The sequence below is a fragment of the Ornithodoros turicata genome, chromosome 5 (genome assembly GCF_037126465.1).
Source record: "Ornithodoros turicata isolate Travis chromosome 5, ASM3712646v1, whole genome shotgun sequence".
Classification (NCBI taxonomy): Eukaryota; Metazoa; Arthropoda; class Arachnida; order Ixodida; family Argasidae; genus Ornithodoros; species Ornithodoros turicata.
Window position 1 is genome coordinate 38,071,141 of NC_088205.1, and position 12,425 is coordinate 38,083,565.

At 45.2% G+C, this 12,425-nt stretch overlaps 1 protein-coding gene and 1 long non-coding RNA gene across 2 annotated transcripts; both read left to right on the forward strand.

The window, feature by feature from the left end:
• The first annotated feature begins 7,907 nt into the window (after nucleotides 1-7,907).
• LOC135395540 (uncharacterized) lies at nucleotides 7,908-8,342 on the forward strand. Its single transcript, XR_010423154.1, has 3 exons — nucleotides 7,908-8,004; nucleotides 8,062-8,247; nucleotides 8,301-8,342. It is a non-coding gene; the product is annotated as an uncharacterized LOC135395540 (long non-coding RNA).
• A 1,485-nt stretch (nucleotides 8,343-9,827) lies between these two features.
• Nucleotides 9,828-10,798, forward strand: LOC135395739 (uncharacterized). Its single transcript, XM_064626832.1, has 5 exons — nucleotides 9,828-10,055; nucleotides 10,169-10,333; nucleotides 10,406-10,592; nucleotides 10,667-10,740; nucleotides 10,787-10,798. The coding sequence occupies exons 1-5, from the start codon at nucleotides 9,828-9,830 to the stop codon at nucleotides 10,796-10,798; spliced, it is 666 nt and encodes a 221-aa protein (XP_064482902.1).
• The last annotated feature ends 1,627 nt before the right edge of the window (nucleotides 10,799-12,425 follow it).

Here is a 12,425-nt window from a genome sequence, read left to right on the forward strand (position 1 = left end):
TGGGCCTTCACGTTCCCACGGGAAGCGAACACTCCTGCGAAATAGGAAGACGTGTAAATATGTAGAACATTGTATGGTGCTGGTTTCGCTGCCAAAATATTTGTAACAACATTGCTGGCTATCAGGGCAGGTGTCCACCTCCCCCTCCTCCTTAGCTCGCCAAAAGGGGGGAAAAAAACTCCTTTCGGAAAGCAAGTATTCGGGGGACGCAAATTCCCCGCTTGCCCCCGCCCCTCACCCGGATGCGTAGCGTAAACGCCGGTGCTGCTGGCTATAGTTGAATGGAGCAGGTTTTCTACACCCTTGGGTGCTTCTTGACGTACCGGTGACGAACAGTACGATTGGTTCCATTAATGCGATACGTTCACATTGGTTGCACTTTTGGTTCACCCTGATTTTTTAGACAAAAATTCAGGGGTCTTTTAAGACTCAGTCGTCATTTTGTCTGAGATGCAAAACACAGTTATGACCGGGCTTCAATATTTCACAAAAATAGAAGTTACAGGAACCACACAAGAAAATGAGGGACTGCATAATAGTGATCCATTCACAAGTGTGGCTGACGACTCCTCCAGTGTTAAACATCACAGGATAGAAATAAATACTGATAACTATAATGGTCGGTGTCGTTACTTTCTTGATGATGATCCCGACTGCAAGGAGTGCCGACTTCTGTGGTTTGGAAACTACATTTCTGACTCTGCGTAAGCGGAATGTGCATTAACAGATCCGCGAAAACAAGAAAAATATGCAAAATAAAAAGTTCTCAGGAACTTTTTTTTTTCGGAGTAGCAAAGGGCATTTTCAAATTCACGGATATTCAAGGGTTTCTGGAGCAGTTATAACCATGGTCCTAAAACTACCTATTGCGTTGATACCTAAGAAGAAAGTTGCATAGCATTGCCAGACATCTACAGAGCGCTTTATCAATTCACTGTCGCCTACAGCGCCATTGTCCTCCTTCAGATCGTTTCTGAAGTGTACTAATCCCTAATTTTTTTCACCCAGCGATTTCCCGTCCAGATATCTGCGTATCGGAAGCATATCGCTGTGATGGATGTGGAAATCGTCGAATAGGAGTCTAGTATGGAAGACGATGCTCCGTTCCCTGCAAAATTTCTGTACGATCGGGAATGGCTGAACCACTAGAACCCTCCCTATATAGTACGTACGTCCATGTACAGAACTCTCACCTATGATTTGTGTCCATTTGCCTACGAATGGTTGGAACATTAGAACCATCCCGTGGTCTGCTGGCGTGTGCTTTGCGTCATCTTGAGTGAAGGGGCCGAGGTCGACGAAGCCCTGAACCTCGCAAGAAGTTGTGGACGATAGATGCTCTGAGAGCTTGATCTCGTCGAGCACAAGTCCCCCATGTCTTTTATATGCGTCCATGGTTTCTGTCTTCGCTTGAATAGCGGCAAAAACGTTTCAGTTGAACCCGAAACTCCCTTTGAAGTTCTGTTGACAAAAATTTAAATGAAGAGAAACGGGTATGAATTGCACATAACGAAACGTATCGAAAAAGCGCACCCACCTTGACATACGTCTTCAGTCACGAACGGCTTGGTAGGACTAGGATATTTCCACGCCGAAGGTGCTTATAGAGCCTGGGGCTCTTCATGTAGAGCACGATGCACTCCAGCAGCCACTCCTGACTGTATGCATACCCTTTCCGGGACTTCCTCTTTGCACTGCTGAAGCATTGCCGAACACTCTTTTGTTGCTTCGGTGGAAGAGTCTTGATCTAAAATAAGTAGCGCATGATTTTGTAGCAATTCTACAGAATATGCACACGCTGAGCCTGCACGGTTTTTTAGCACTCCCGTACGCCATTTCGGTCATACACCCAAAGGACGAAAAGAGATGTTAGTGGGTAGGGGGTAGGTTAAACACCGACAAGACAAGCCCTTTCATAACAACCGCCACCACCATAGGTGAAACGCGGCTAAAATTTGACAGTTTACACCTCCAAACTGCAGACTTTCTCGGATTCGGTGTCATCGTTATGTATAATTTTAGTAACAAAAAAAAAATACCTAGGTTTATTTAACACCGTTGACATCGTAACAGCTGTTCCGGTTGCCTGATTAAGCAGACGATGAAACGAGTACGCGAAGAAAGTTCTCAAACTCATAGCCACAGTTGCTTTGCGGCGCTAACATAGAATAAAAGAAAAAGAAAAAAGGAAGTTTGCAAACTCGTGCCTCCTAACCGAAATCACATAGCGTAGCACATCGTATCGTCCCTATGTACTGTCCGACTATACTTGCTCTCGTCTTGGACTCGCTTTCAATGTCCCCACTAACCTTTTCCTCAAGCACTGTGTTTTCCATTTCTGCATTCTTTTCACGCATTAACTCCAAGGAAGTCTTTAGATCGGCTATCTTCTTTGTTTTCCTGCGCAGTGCTCTCAGCCGAGCGTGTAGATGATGTGCGACTGTATGCTTCAGCTGTTTTCGCTGCATTTTCTTGAGCAGGTTTTTACGAAGGTGCTTGCAAAACAAGCATGAGCGGCTGCTCTTACCTGCAAATTTGGAAATGAATGTCACATTCATGAACAATGACAATGACATGAGTGAATATCTTTTGAAGACGGCACAAAAAGTGCAGCAGGGAATGGAAATATCAGCCTATACGATATGGTATACACAACAGAAACTTATAGATGACCTTTGCTCATATTAATCTTCGATTTACGAATTATTCCCCTGCTTCTGAATGATTTTTCTAGGAACGTTAACCCTTCGTAGATCGAGGGTTGACTAAACGCGACAAGATATACAGTGATCCTATGTTTGATTGCGTTGCATTTTCGAACTTTAGTTCAGCGTGGTTACAATGTCACATGTCGCGCGTATATATATAGATATATCCTATATAAGTCCTGACGAAGGCGGTGCTTCCGCCGCAACATTTACTTCCCCCGTAACTTTCCACTAATAAATAAATAACTCCCCCTTTTCTTACTTCCTACATCTTCGTTGTCTGCCTCATATTTTGTTAGTACACGAGACTTGGGAAGCCGTATTATGATTAAAAACAATTGCTGCTTTCATTACATTAGGCGGGAGGTACTAGAAATAGATTTACAGTTACAGTTAGGGGTCGACATGTCTGCAGTCAGCGTTGCATTCAACATGACTGGGTCTTGAGTCCTGTTGAAGGCAGCGCTGGTAGACGAAACCTACTTGCCCATTGCTTTTTAACGTCTCCTTACGTAATAAACTAGTGCTTGTAATTTCCCTAAAATCTGTTTCTGCGTCTTTTTCTGCAATGTAGTAATAGACCAGTAAATCTTCGCAACTGAAATAACGCCTCATTTTTCAAACTGAGCATCTGAACTTACCAGAAGAAGATCCATTGCAGCTTTTGGATGTGACTCCTTTTCCGCGAACGGAAGTGCTCGATGAACTTAGGCTGACGTTCGCGAAATCGTCAACTGTCCCGGCCCCCTGGCAACATATCAGCCTGTCTACTTCATGGAGTATTTCTTGTGCCGCAATCTTCGACCGAACGGTCACGGTTTTGTGCAGAGTTCCTCCAAGGTAAACAGTACATGATGCAGCGCCATCAACCGTACTGAACACAACGGCATTTTGTAAGCTGATCACTGGGCAGTCATCTATGAGGAGGTCGAATGTCGCATACGCCACGCTGTTGTTTTCGCTTGGGAACGTGATGCGGGTCCAGTAGGGTGTGGGGCGCGTTAAAAATTTCGCAAAGTGCCCTCCGATGTCATGTGTCATGTCAATGTCATGCCGCACGCAATACAAAGAAGCAGACCCAGTAAGCTGCAGATAGATTTTCTTTCTTTCTTTTATTTTTTGTAAAATGTGACATCACTCTTTCACTGAGGAGGTGGAAGGACGGAGGTAATTTAGCCAAGATCCACTGGGCAAACGTAACACTAACACAAAACACTGAAGATTTCGTTTCAGTACAAGCTTTCATGCAGCCGGCTATAACTGCATCTATAAAAGATCAAACCATACGTACCGTTCCTCGAAGTGTCGTTCACAAAGTGCGCTGTGTTCCTGAAGCACACCGTCAGACACTGGTACGAAGTTCTGCCATGCATTCAACAATTTTGACTGCCGGGGCGCACGAAACAGGGATATGCCTTTTCGGCATCCTCGTGTACCTACTTCACAGCTGGACAAGAAGCAGGACCTCGAGGTTCTCTTGTGTTCTTCCATACCTTAATTCGGCACACTCAAATATTCCCTATTTGTATATAGAAAAACGCTTCATCTGTCCGCGTTATCACGTATTGTCGCCTGTGGCGAATATCGCTGCTTTCTTTTTCTTTTTCTTTCGTATTGAAAAAGAAAAGCTTTCTGTGCGCGCAAATGAACCACCTACGATTGAAATGCTCCGTTGTTTCATGTTGTATCACTTTCTTTTTTTCGCTAGAATCTTGAGAACGAAATATACTTTCTCACTGCCTGCACCTGGAGAATAACCGCAGAAGAAAGACACTGTGACGCAGGGCAGTAGATAAATATTTTATTTTTTGTCCTTCGCATCTCCAACTTTAGCTACGTCGTTCCATTGTTGTTATTGAGCACTCGTGTCCAACAGGTGACACATGAAACAGCACACATACAGTTTATACCACATGATCGGTCTCCGAAACTCACTTTTTTTATTTCGTGTATGGACTCTCATTCGAAAAAGAATAGCTAGCGATAGGAAGTGATTTTATGCCGTTTTGATGTGGATGCGTCCTCCAAGTACGCATACCATACAATCAGGATTGCCCCCCCCCTTTTACAACCGCCAAATATTCTGTGACACTCGCACCCTTTGTTTCCCGCCCACCTGTAGAAGAGGTATTATTACAAGTGTAGCTTCGAGGTGTGGCAGCAGCTCTGCCTGCACCACTAGTTTAAGACACCCAACGAAACGCATCGAAACAACAACTTTATTTTTAAGATGAGGAATGGAGAGTGTTACAAGGCATTTAAAGCTGTCATGATGCGTTTGTATATTCATAATGTTATGTTGCAAGCATCATGCAGAAAGCGTCAGACAGCGAAAGCAAACGAAAACGAAGTTAAACAGCGCGAGAGCTCGCGGCTCGTGACGCCGCGATAGGCCATCCACCGATGCTGTTTGGTTTCTTAGTCGGCACGCTGCAAGGTTCCGCGTTTCACGGGAAGGCACGTGACTCGAAACAGAAGAGCATCTCGGAGCACCACAAAAATCGTTCCGCAAGGCGCGCGGCGAGCGTCAGCGCATCCATGTAAACAATCTTACGTCACCGGATGCCATTTCCGCGACCAAGCGCTCCCATGCATTGGATAGGCCGGTAAGCACACCAGTCCTTCTAGCTCACCATACTTATACATAGGGAGTGACTTTTTCGGGTTAAATGCCTTTTACAGATTCGGGGGGTAAAAATCAGGCGCTATTTTTAAATCTGTGATTCGGGGAGAAATCTGGTGATAATTGTGCCTTCGGGTGTTATCGGGTGTTTTTGTTTCTCCTCTTGTCTATTAAGTCCTTTACTAATCTCTTTTTCTGTTCTTTTGTTGTTGTTGTTTTGCGAGATCATGACCTTCCAGCAGTAATTCCTGAAAGCATAGACAGTGTTGACACACCTAGTGTGTATTGCTTGGAAAGTAAGTGACCCATTCTTACGTATGCTACACGTGGCGGTCTTTATTAGTCTTCGGTGGAATCCTCACTTCAGGATTTCATAGTGACTAGAATTCAGGGAGAAATCGGGTTTAACCCGAATGGGTCGGAGGTCAGTTCGGGAGGAATAACCGGCCGGAATCAGGTTTAACCCGAAAAAGTCACTCCCTTCTTAACAGTGTGTCCCAGCAAAAGCGGGCCAGTGCGTTTCACAAAGGGAGCAATGAACAGAAACCTGCGGCTCTTTTTGTGGTACTTGAGTCGCAAACAGGTGGTTCTTTTTATCCAGCACCTGTTTTTAACTCAATTTCCGCAAAAATAGCTTCAGGTTTCTGCTTATTGCTCTCTTTGTGAAGGGCGCTTGCCTGCTTTCACTTGGACACACTGTATTGATGCATACAGAAAATACATTTGTATGAAGTCCCGGGCGCTGACCACAACGCAACACACTATTGCAACATTAGCACCTCCACGCTCTGGCCACATGTCTCTGACCCTGACAGCACACTTGACTGGCCAGAGTAAGGAGGCTGTGCTGACTGTGTACAAGGGCATTGGTGCATCACCCCAGCAAGACTGCTCTCTGCACTTGTGACTGGAGTGGAACATCTGCATAAAATAAGGGCAGCCATGGCTATGGGCAGCATTTGATAGGGAGACATGTTGAATAGTGTTAGGCACTTTACGCACCCATGAAGCCACGGTAGGTAGGTGATGGAAATGCCTGCCTTATTGTGGAGACACAGCACCCCGGTATTTTCTGTCGCCTTCCTCGTCCAAGCTGACCCCAGACCCACCAAACAAAATTTGAGTAGGCAGTGAAGCGAAGCTTGCTGCAAAAGATTTCTTGCTGTATTCCTTGAGCAGTCTTTGGACCGAGTTGCCTCCAATTTCAATTTTGCGGTCTTTCAACTTACTGAGGGTTCAGGGGATTCAGGGAAATGTTAGTGTGCAGTGCTGCGATTTTGTTGAAACCTTTGAGCTTATTTCACTGTTTTGCAATATACATTCATTATGCATAACATGCTTGCTTACACAATTTACACCTTTCATCGTTAATGCTTGCTTAGCTTGTGTGTTGATACTCCATGCAAATATGCAAAATTACCATAGGTGTAGGTCATAATATTTTAAAATCCCAGTCGTCTCCCAAAGCATTTGCTGTGAGGTGATTAGATGAGTTTGGATTGTGCACCACAGTGCAGTGTTATGATGAATCATTCTGACCTTTTGTAAATAATTACAGTTCCTGTAACACGTTATCAGTTTTATTAGTTTTATACTTAACCTGTTTCTGTCAGGGCACTGCCCCATATAAGAAGGTGTGTAGTACGTTAAGCGCCGCATATTCACTTCTAATAGTTCTTCATTTAAGCACAACGGTTCAAACAGATGGTGATCGCCAATGCAGCTGACCTCCGCGCTGAAGCATATCCCCCGAACTTTATCTACTGAGCTGCAGCACATAAACTCGTCTTCATGTTCGGGTCTGTAGCAGCCGCAGTCACATCTGCAATATCAAGGTAGATACGCAGTGTTCCTTGCAAGGACATACAAAGCAGTGCCGCTACCTGAATTCGTTTTTCGGTTCTTCAACATGGGGCTATGCTGTTCGCGTGAGGCTCTTCCTCAGCGCTCCGTTCCGTGATCGCAAGGGGCAGCGGGTCCCCATGAAAAGGGCCGTCGTCCGTGTTGGTCTCAAGGAACCAGTCAGTCTCAAAGTTGTCAATGTATGGCTCGTCACTTTGGGAATCGTCCACAAACTCGGCGTCCGAGTCCGGAGAACTTTGTACGTCCGACATTATATGTGCCCGCTTTCGGAACGTCATTGTAAGGCGCGCAGAGAGATGTCGCGTGATTGGCTATGGAGCGGTGGCTACGGCTTCGGCCCGTAAAAGCCGACAACATCCGAAGAGCTGTGGCATTTGCGCGCGCTTTGTTGCTTCCAGAAGGTACCTCGTCAACCTGTGTCCTCGAGCGTATTGAAGTTTTCGTACCGGAATTGCCGCCTTTCTTTCGGGTTTCATTTCGTGAGTCCTGTGTACTTCAGAGATGGGGTACTCGTGTTGTGCTCCAGGCTGTAGGAACCGCTCGGGAACAAACCCCAACGTATCCTATCATGCATTTCCTGTTGACGCGAGGCTACTGAAGCTACGGGTGGGAGCAGTGAACAGGGAGTCATGGCAGCCATGTAAGGGCAGCAGATTGTGCTCGGACCAATTTGCAGGTGATTGCTACGAGGACAGCGTTCGTCTCATGCCAATTCTCGGCATTCCGCAAACGGGAAGGACGAAACGGCTGAAACCTGGTTCAGTGCCTAGCCTATTCGCGCCATTGGCGACTGAAGAAAGGGAAGCTGGGGTATGTATATATTGATAATTTTGTTACTGCTTCTTTCTGACGAGGACACTTTTCCAGTCCCGACACGAAGCCCCTCACAGTGCTGACCCTGGCACATGCGCGGTAGGTGCCTATGGGGAGGTGACGGCAAGTCAACTGGAGGCAACACACGAAGGAGATGGAGCATCTGAAGTCACGCGTTCCACGCGAGACTTTGGCTGTCAAGTGACCACCCCGTGCAGGGAGCGAATGGATCGATGCAAGGTAGCCCTCTGTTGTGAGTAGTGCAGGTCTAATTTTTTTCTCTCTCTGAACAGAAGAAATAAGCCAGGAATACAGAGAGCTGCCTCACGAATTCCTGGAACCCATCCGGTCTTCAACCCCGTTCCCTGCACCAGAAGATCCATGCTCTCAAGAAATCGATGAGTGCTTCATCGAAGACGAAATGTATGCATTATAGCACTGTTGGCTCCTATGTACTGCAAGACAAGGGCTGCATACCTTGAGCGTGAGAGAACAAGACGACACGAGAAGCTGTCAACTACTTCTGGTGTCGTTTTGTTCCCTCAGACTCAAGGTATGCTACCCTCATTAAACTTCCACCAGCTAGCTTGCCTGCTCACCCTTTTATTTCATCTCGACTATGACCTATTTTGCTTAATCTATTCAACAAGCTGTCATGTTGTCAAAACAGGGTCGCATCATGTGGCACGTCTGGCATGGATATGTCGCTTGCAACTGAAGACGATGATGATGAAGAATGGTATGTTTTACCATGATTTCACTGGGTTGTTATTACTCACTGAGATAAAATTACAGCAAGGCTGCTGCAAAATTAATTTGAAGGCTTTGTCGTGACTATTAGGTTTGGGTTTTGCACAGTTCTGGATAAACGTTACGACAAAAGCTAGTTCAACAATAAAACCTGATTTTTCCCAGAACTTGGTCTGATGCTAATTTCCCCCCTTAATTTGCATGAAATTTTTACGTGAAGTTATTGGCCTGATTTTTACCCTCCAAATTTGAGGGGAAAAAATAAATTAATAAAACTCGATAACTTCAGGGTATTTTCCACTATATTTTTATTGCATCGTGCAGTCATCCTGGTATTTTTGTGGATTCAACAGAAATGGTAGGGTGTTCCATTTTACATGAACCCCCATTGTTAAAAAATAATGTTGCATTGAATCACAATAGGACAACTTGCATAATGTCACAAATAGCCTGTACTGTTTTAGTGTATTTTCTGTTTCACTGTTACCTAATTATTTGAGATTAATTTTGTAACTTTTTAATTCTAATGTAACGATTGACTTGGCTTCGCTGCGTGACAAGTGCATCTGACTGTGGTTTCTCTCTGCCGCTTTAGGAATGACAGCATGTGGTCGGTGGGCTGAAGGTGGTAACATACCCTTACACTTGTGTAGGGCATTATCCTGTACATTATTCATTCTATATTCAATAATATTTAGCGAGATGTGCCGCACCCTGCCAATTGCAAGCTCTTTTCAACAGATCATATGGCTTATGGGCGTGAAATTACAGTACATTGATGCGCTGCCTGACTTCTTTTTTAATTTACATAGGCTCGACCCAAAGGATACTTCGTACTGCCCAGATGAAGCTTCTGGAGGCGACATGTATGCATCTAATTTTGATTTAAAAGTCTGGGGTTTACACGACTTTCCTGGTGCAGGTCTTTCAACATTGTGGAAGAGCCAGAAGTTGGGACTGCATAAGAACCGAAGTATGTTGTCTTTGAGTCCTGTCTCAAGCAGTTGCTCCAAAGGTGCCCGCAGTGCTCAGCCCCAGACTGTGAAGTTTCCCTTAGCTGCATTGGCACTATGGTGAAGGCAACTATCAGCTGTCCAAACTCCCACATCACAAAGTGGTGCATCCAGCCATCGATCCAAGGGAAACCGCTTGGGAACATTCTATTGTGCTGTGCAATATTTTTTTCTGGTGGCAGTCCAACACAACTGCTTCCAATGTTCTTCATGGGCATTAGAACCATACAGAAGACACAATTCCTCAAGTTCCAGCGTTGTTACATGCTGCCTGCTGTTACTGAGGTCTGAATTCACGATTTTAGATATTGTCTAGAATTTATATTGAGCACATGTACATACTCTTAGTTTTCAATGCTATTGGTACTGAATCGATTTGTTTTTGGTAACTTGTGCAGGTGTGGCAGTTAGAGCAATCACAGCTGCTGCAACAGTTGAAGGGAAGGGAGCTATGCCTCGCCGGTGATGGTAGGGCCGATTCACCTGGTCATTCAGCTGACTTCGGCACGTATTCACTGCTGGAAACTGACGTCAACCGAATTATCCATGTGGAGCTTGTCAAGGTATTACATGTTATGAGAGTAGCCACATCTATGCAATCGCTTGTGTACAATGCTCAATTACTTTAATCGCAGTCCACCGAAGTTAGTTCCAGCAACCGCATGGAGAGGGAAGGCCTAGAGCGAGCCCTGGCGTTCCTCAACCAGCAGGATGTGTCCATCTCTATGCTTGTCACTGACAGGCACACTGAGGTGAAAGCATTTATGAAGCGGACCTACTCTACCATAAGACATCGGTTTGATGTGTGGCATGTTGCCAAAGGTAATACACTTGGTCGTCCCTTGCTATGGGGAAACAAAATCTGTGCAGGATATAAACCTTTCAGGACTTTCTAGGCATAAAAAAGAAACTGGTTGCAGCAGCTGCGGGTAAAAGGCACAACGTTATTCAGAAATGGTGTCCAACCATCGTGCGCCATCTCTACTGGTGTGCACGTAGCAGCAACGACGATGGAGCCTTGGTGCTAGCAAAGTGGAGGACCATACTACGACATGTGCTAGATATACACGAGCACCCAGACTCCCTGCACCCAAAGTGTGCCCATGGCGACTTAGGGGAACGTCTGTGGCTGGAGGAGGGTAAGTTTGCTTTGAGCGTGTTTTGGGCTTTACATTTGCTCAGCTACAGCTGCTTTACACTACAAGCGTGTCGAATTGTACCTTGCTTTCTGATTACCAGGGACAGACGCCTATGAGAAGCTGAAAGGTATCGTGGCATCACCACATCTGCTAAAGGACGTGCCTCAGCTATCTCCCGACAGACAGACATTTGGCCTCGAGTCGTTCCACGGGCTGATCATCCACTTTGCTCCAAAGGCATGGAAGCTGTCATATGATGGAATGCTGGCTCGGTAAATTTGTTAGTCTTAGTTCACTTTTAAGGTTCAGGCATCACTGGATGCAAAAACCTTAACTAGGATATATATCCTGCATTTTACATATGTAGAGGTATAAAGCATAAGACTGCATTATTACAACTGCATTTTTGAGAGCACCGAAAAGCCTCACAGATGTTTCTGATATTTCTAAATCTTACATCGCTGCCATGCATTACAACTACAATGCTGACCGGCAAGTGGCCAAGCACATTGTCAAGTGCTCTAAAGCACAAAAGCGCTGGACAGTCGTCGGTGTGAAAGGAAAGGCATCATATGGTGAGGCTGGGTTCTTGGAATTTACTGCCATGTGTCCAGTTCTTTTTAAATAAACTTCACTAGGTAACTGCTGCAATTTATGAGGTAAAATTCCCTTCCACTGACTGATGGTGACACCACTATGAATGAGGATATTGCATTACTGCGCATTATCCAGTACACAGGGTTTTCTGACATTGGCTAGTTTTTATCACCTGGCTATGTGGTCAATATTCTGTGAAATGTGGGGCTTCCTAATATGCTGGATAATCTGAAATGGCATAGTGAAATAACACATTTCTTGTTGTTGCTTTTACTTTTGATGAGATGCATGAGTTTGCGCTCTTGCAGGCTACGTCCAGAAGTTGATGGACCGTGTGCTGGAACTCGTCTCACAATGGCCTTCATACCGAGTGGCTGAGGAGGCTGTTGCACGAACGAGGCAGGAAACACTGAGTAGCAAATATGGCCCAAAACCAAGCCTTGACCAGGCACAACAGGAGCACCGTTCTCGGTATAGCTGCTAAGTGCGCTCGGTTACAGTTGCTATTAGATGCCAAGGGTGACCAATAGCTTCAACCGTTTCAGCATGCTCTGTGTTCACCTCATGGGGTATAGGACTCAGATACATGTACGGTTTAGCATTTCTGCACCACTTGTTAATACGTTGGCCCTGAAGTTTTAGGGTTTTAATTATTTTCTTCAAATTCAGGGGTGGAAAATAGTCCAATAATTCCATGCAACAAATCGTGGAAATTAAGGTTGAAAAATAATCATCGGACTGCATCTGGAGAGTAAGTAGCATTCCAGAGCTTAAGATGAAGCCCCGTTATACGGAAATTTGCCAGCCTTTCTTAGCCAATGCAGTCTTCATTGTTGTACACGCACCCCTTGCTCTTTAAATTTTCACAGTTGTCACCTGGTTCCAAAGTAGTGTCTTTTGATGCTGTCCTATGAAAAGC

What these genes read in the sequence shown, in the direction of transcription:
- LOC135395739 (XM_064626832.1), top strand. Translation starts at nt 9,828, where the DNA reads ATGGTGAAGGCAACTATCAGCTGTCCAAACTCCCACATCACAAAGTGG. An exon ending in TGCTGCCTGCTGTTACTGAG is followed by an intron (nt 10,056 to 10,168) that starts GTCTGAATTCAC and finishes TAACTTGTGCAG; the next exon opens with GTGTGGCAGTTAGAGCAATC. An exon ending in TCCATGTGGAGCTTGTCAAG is followed by an intron (nt 10,334 to 10,405) that starts GTATTACATGTT and finishes CTTTAATCGCAG; the next exon opens with TCCACCGAAGTTAGTTCCAG.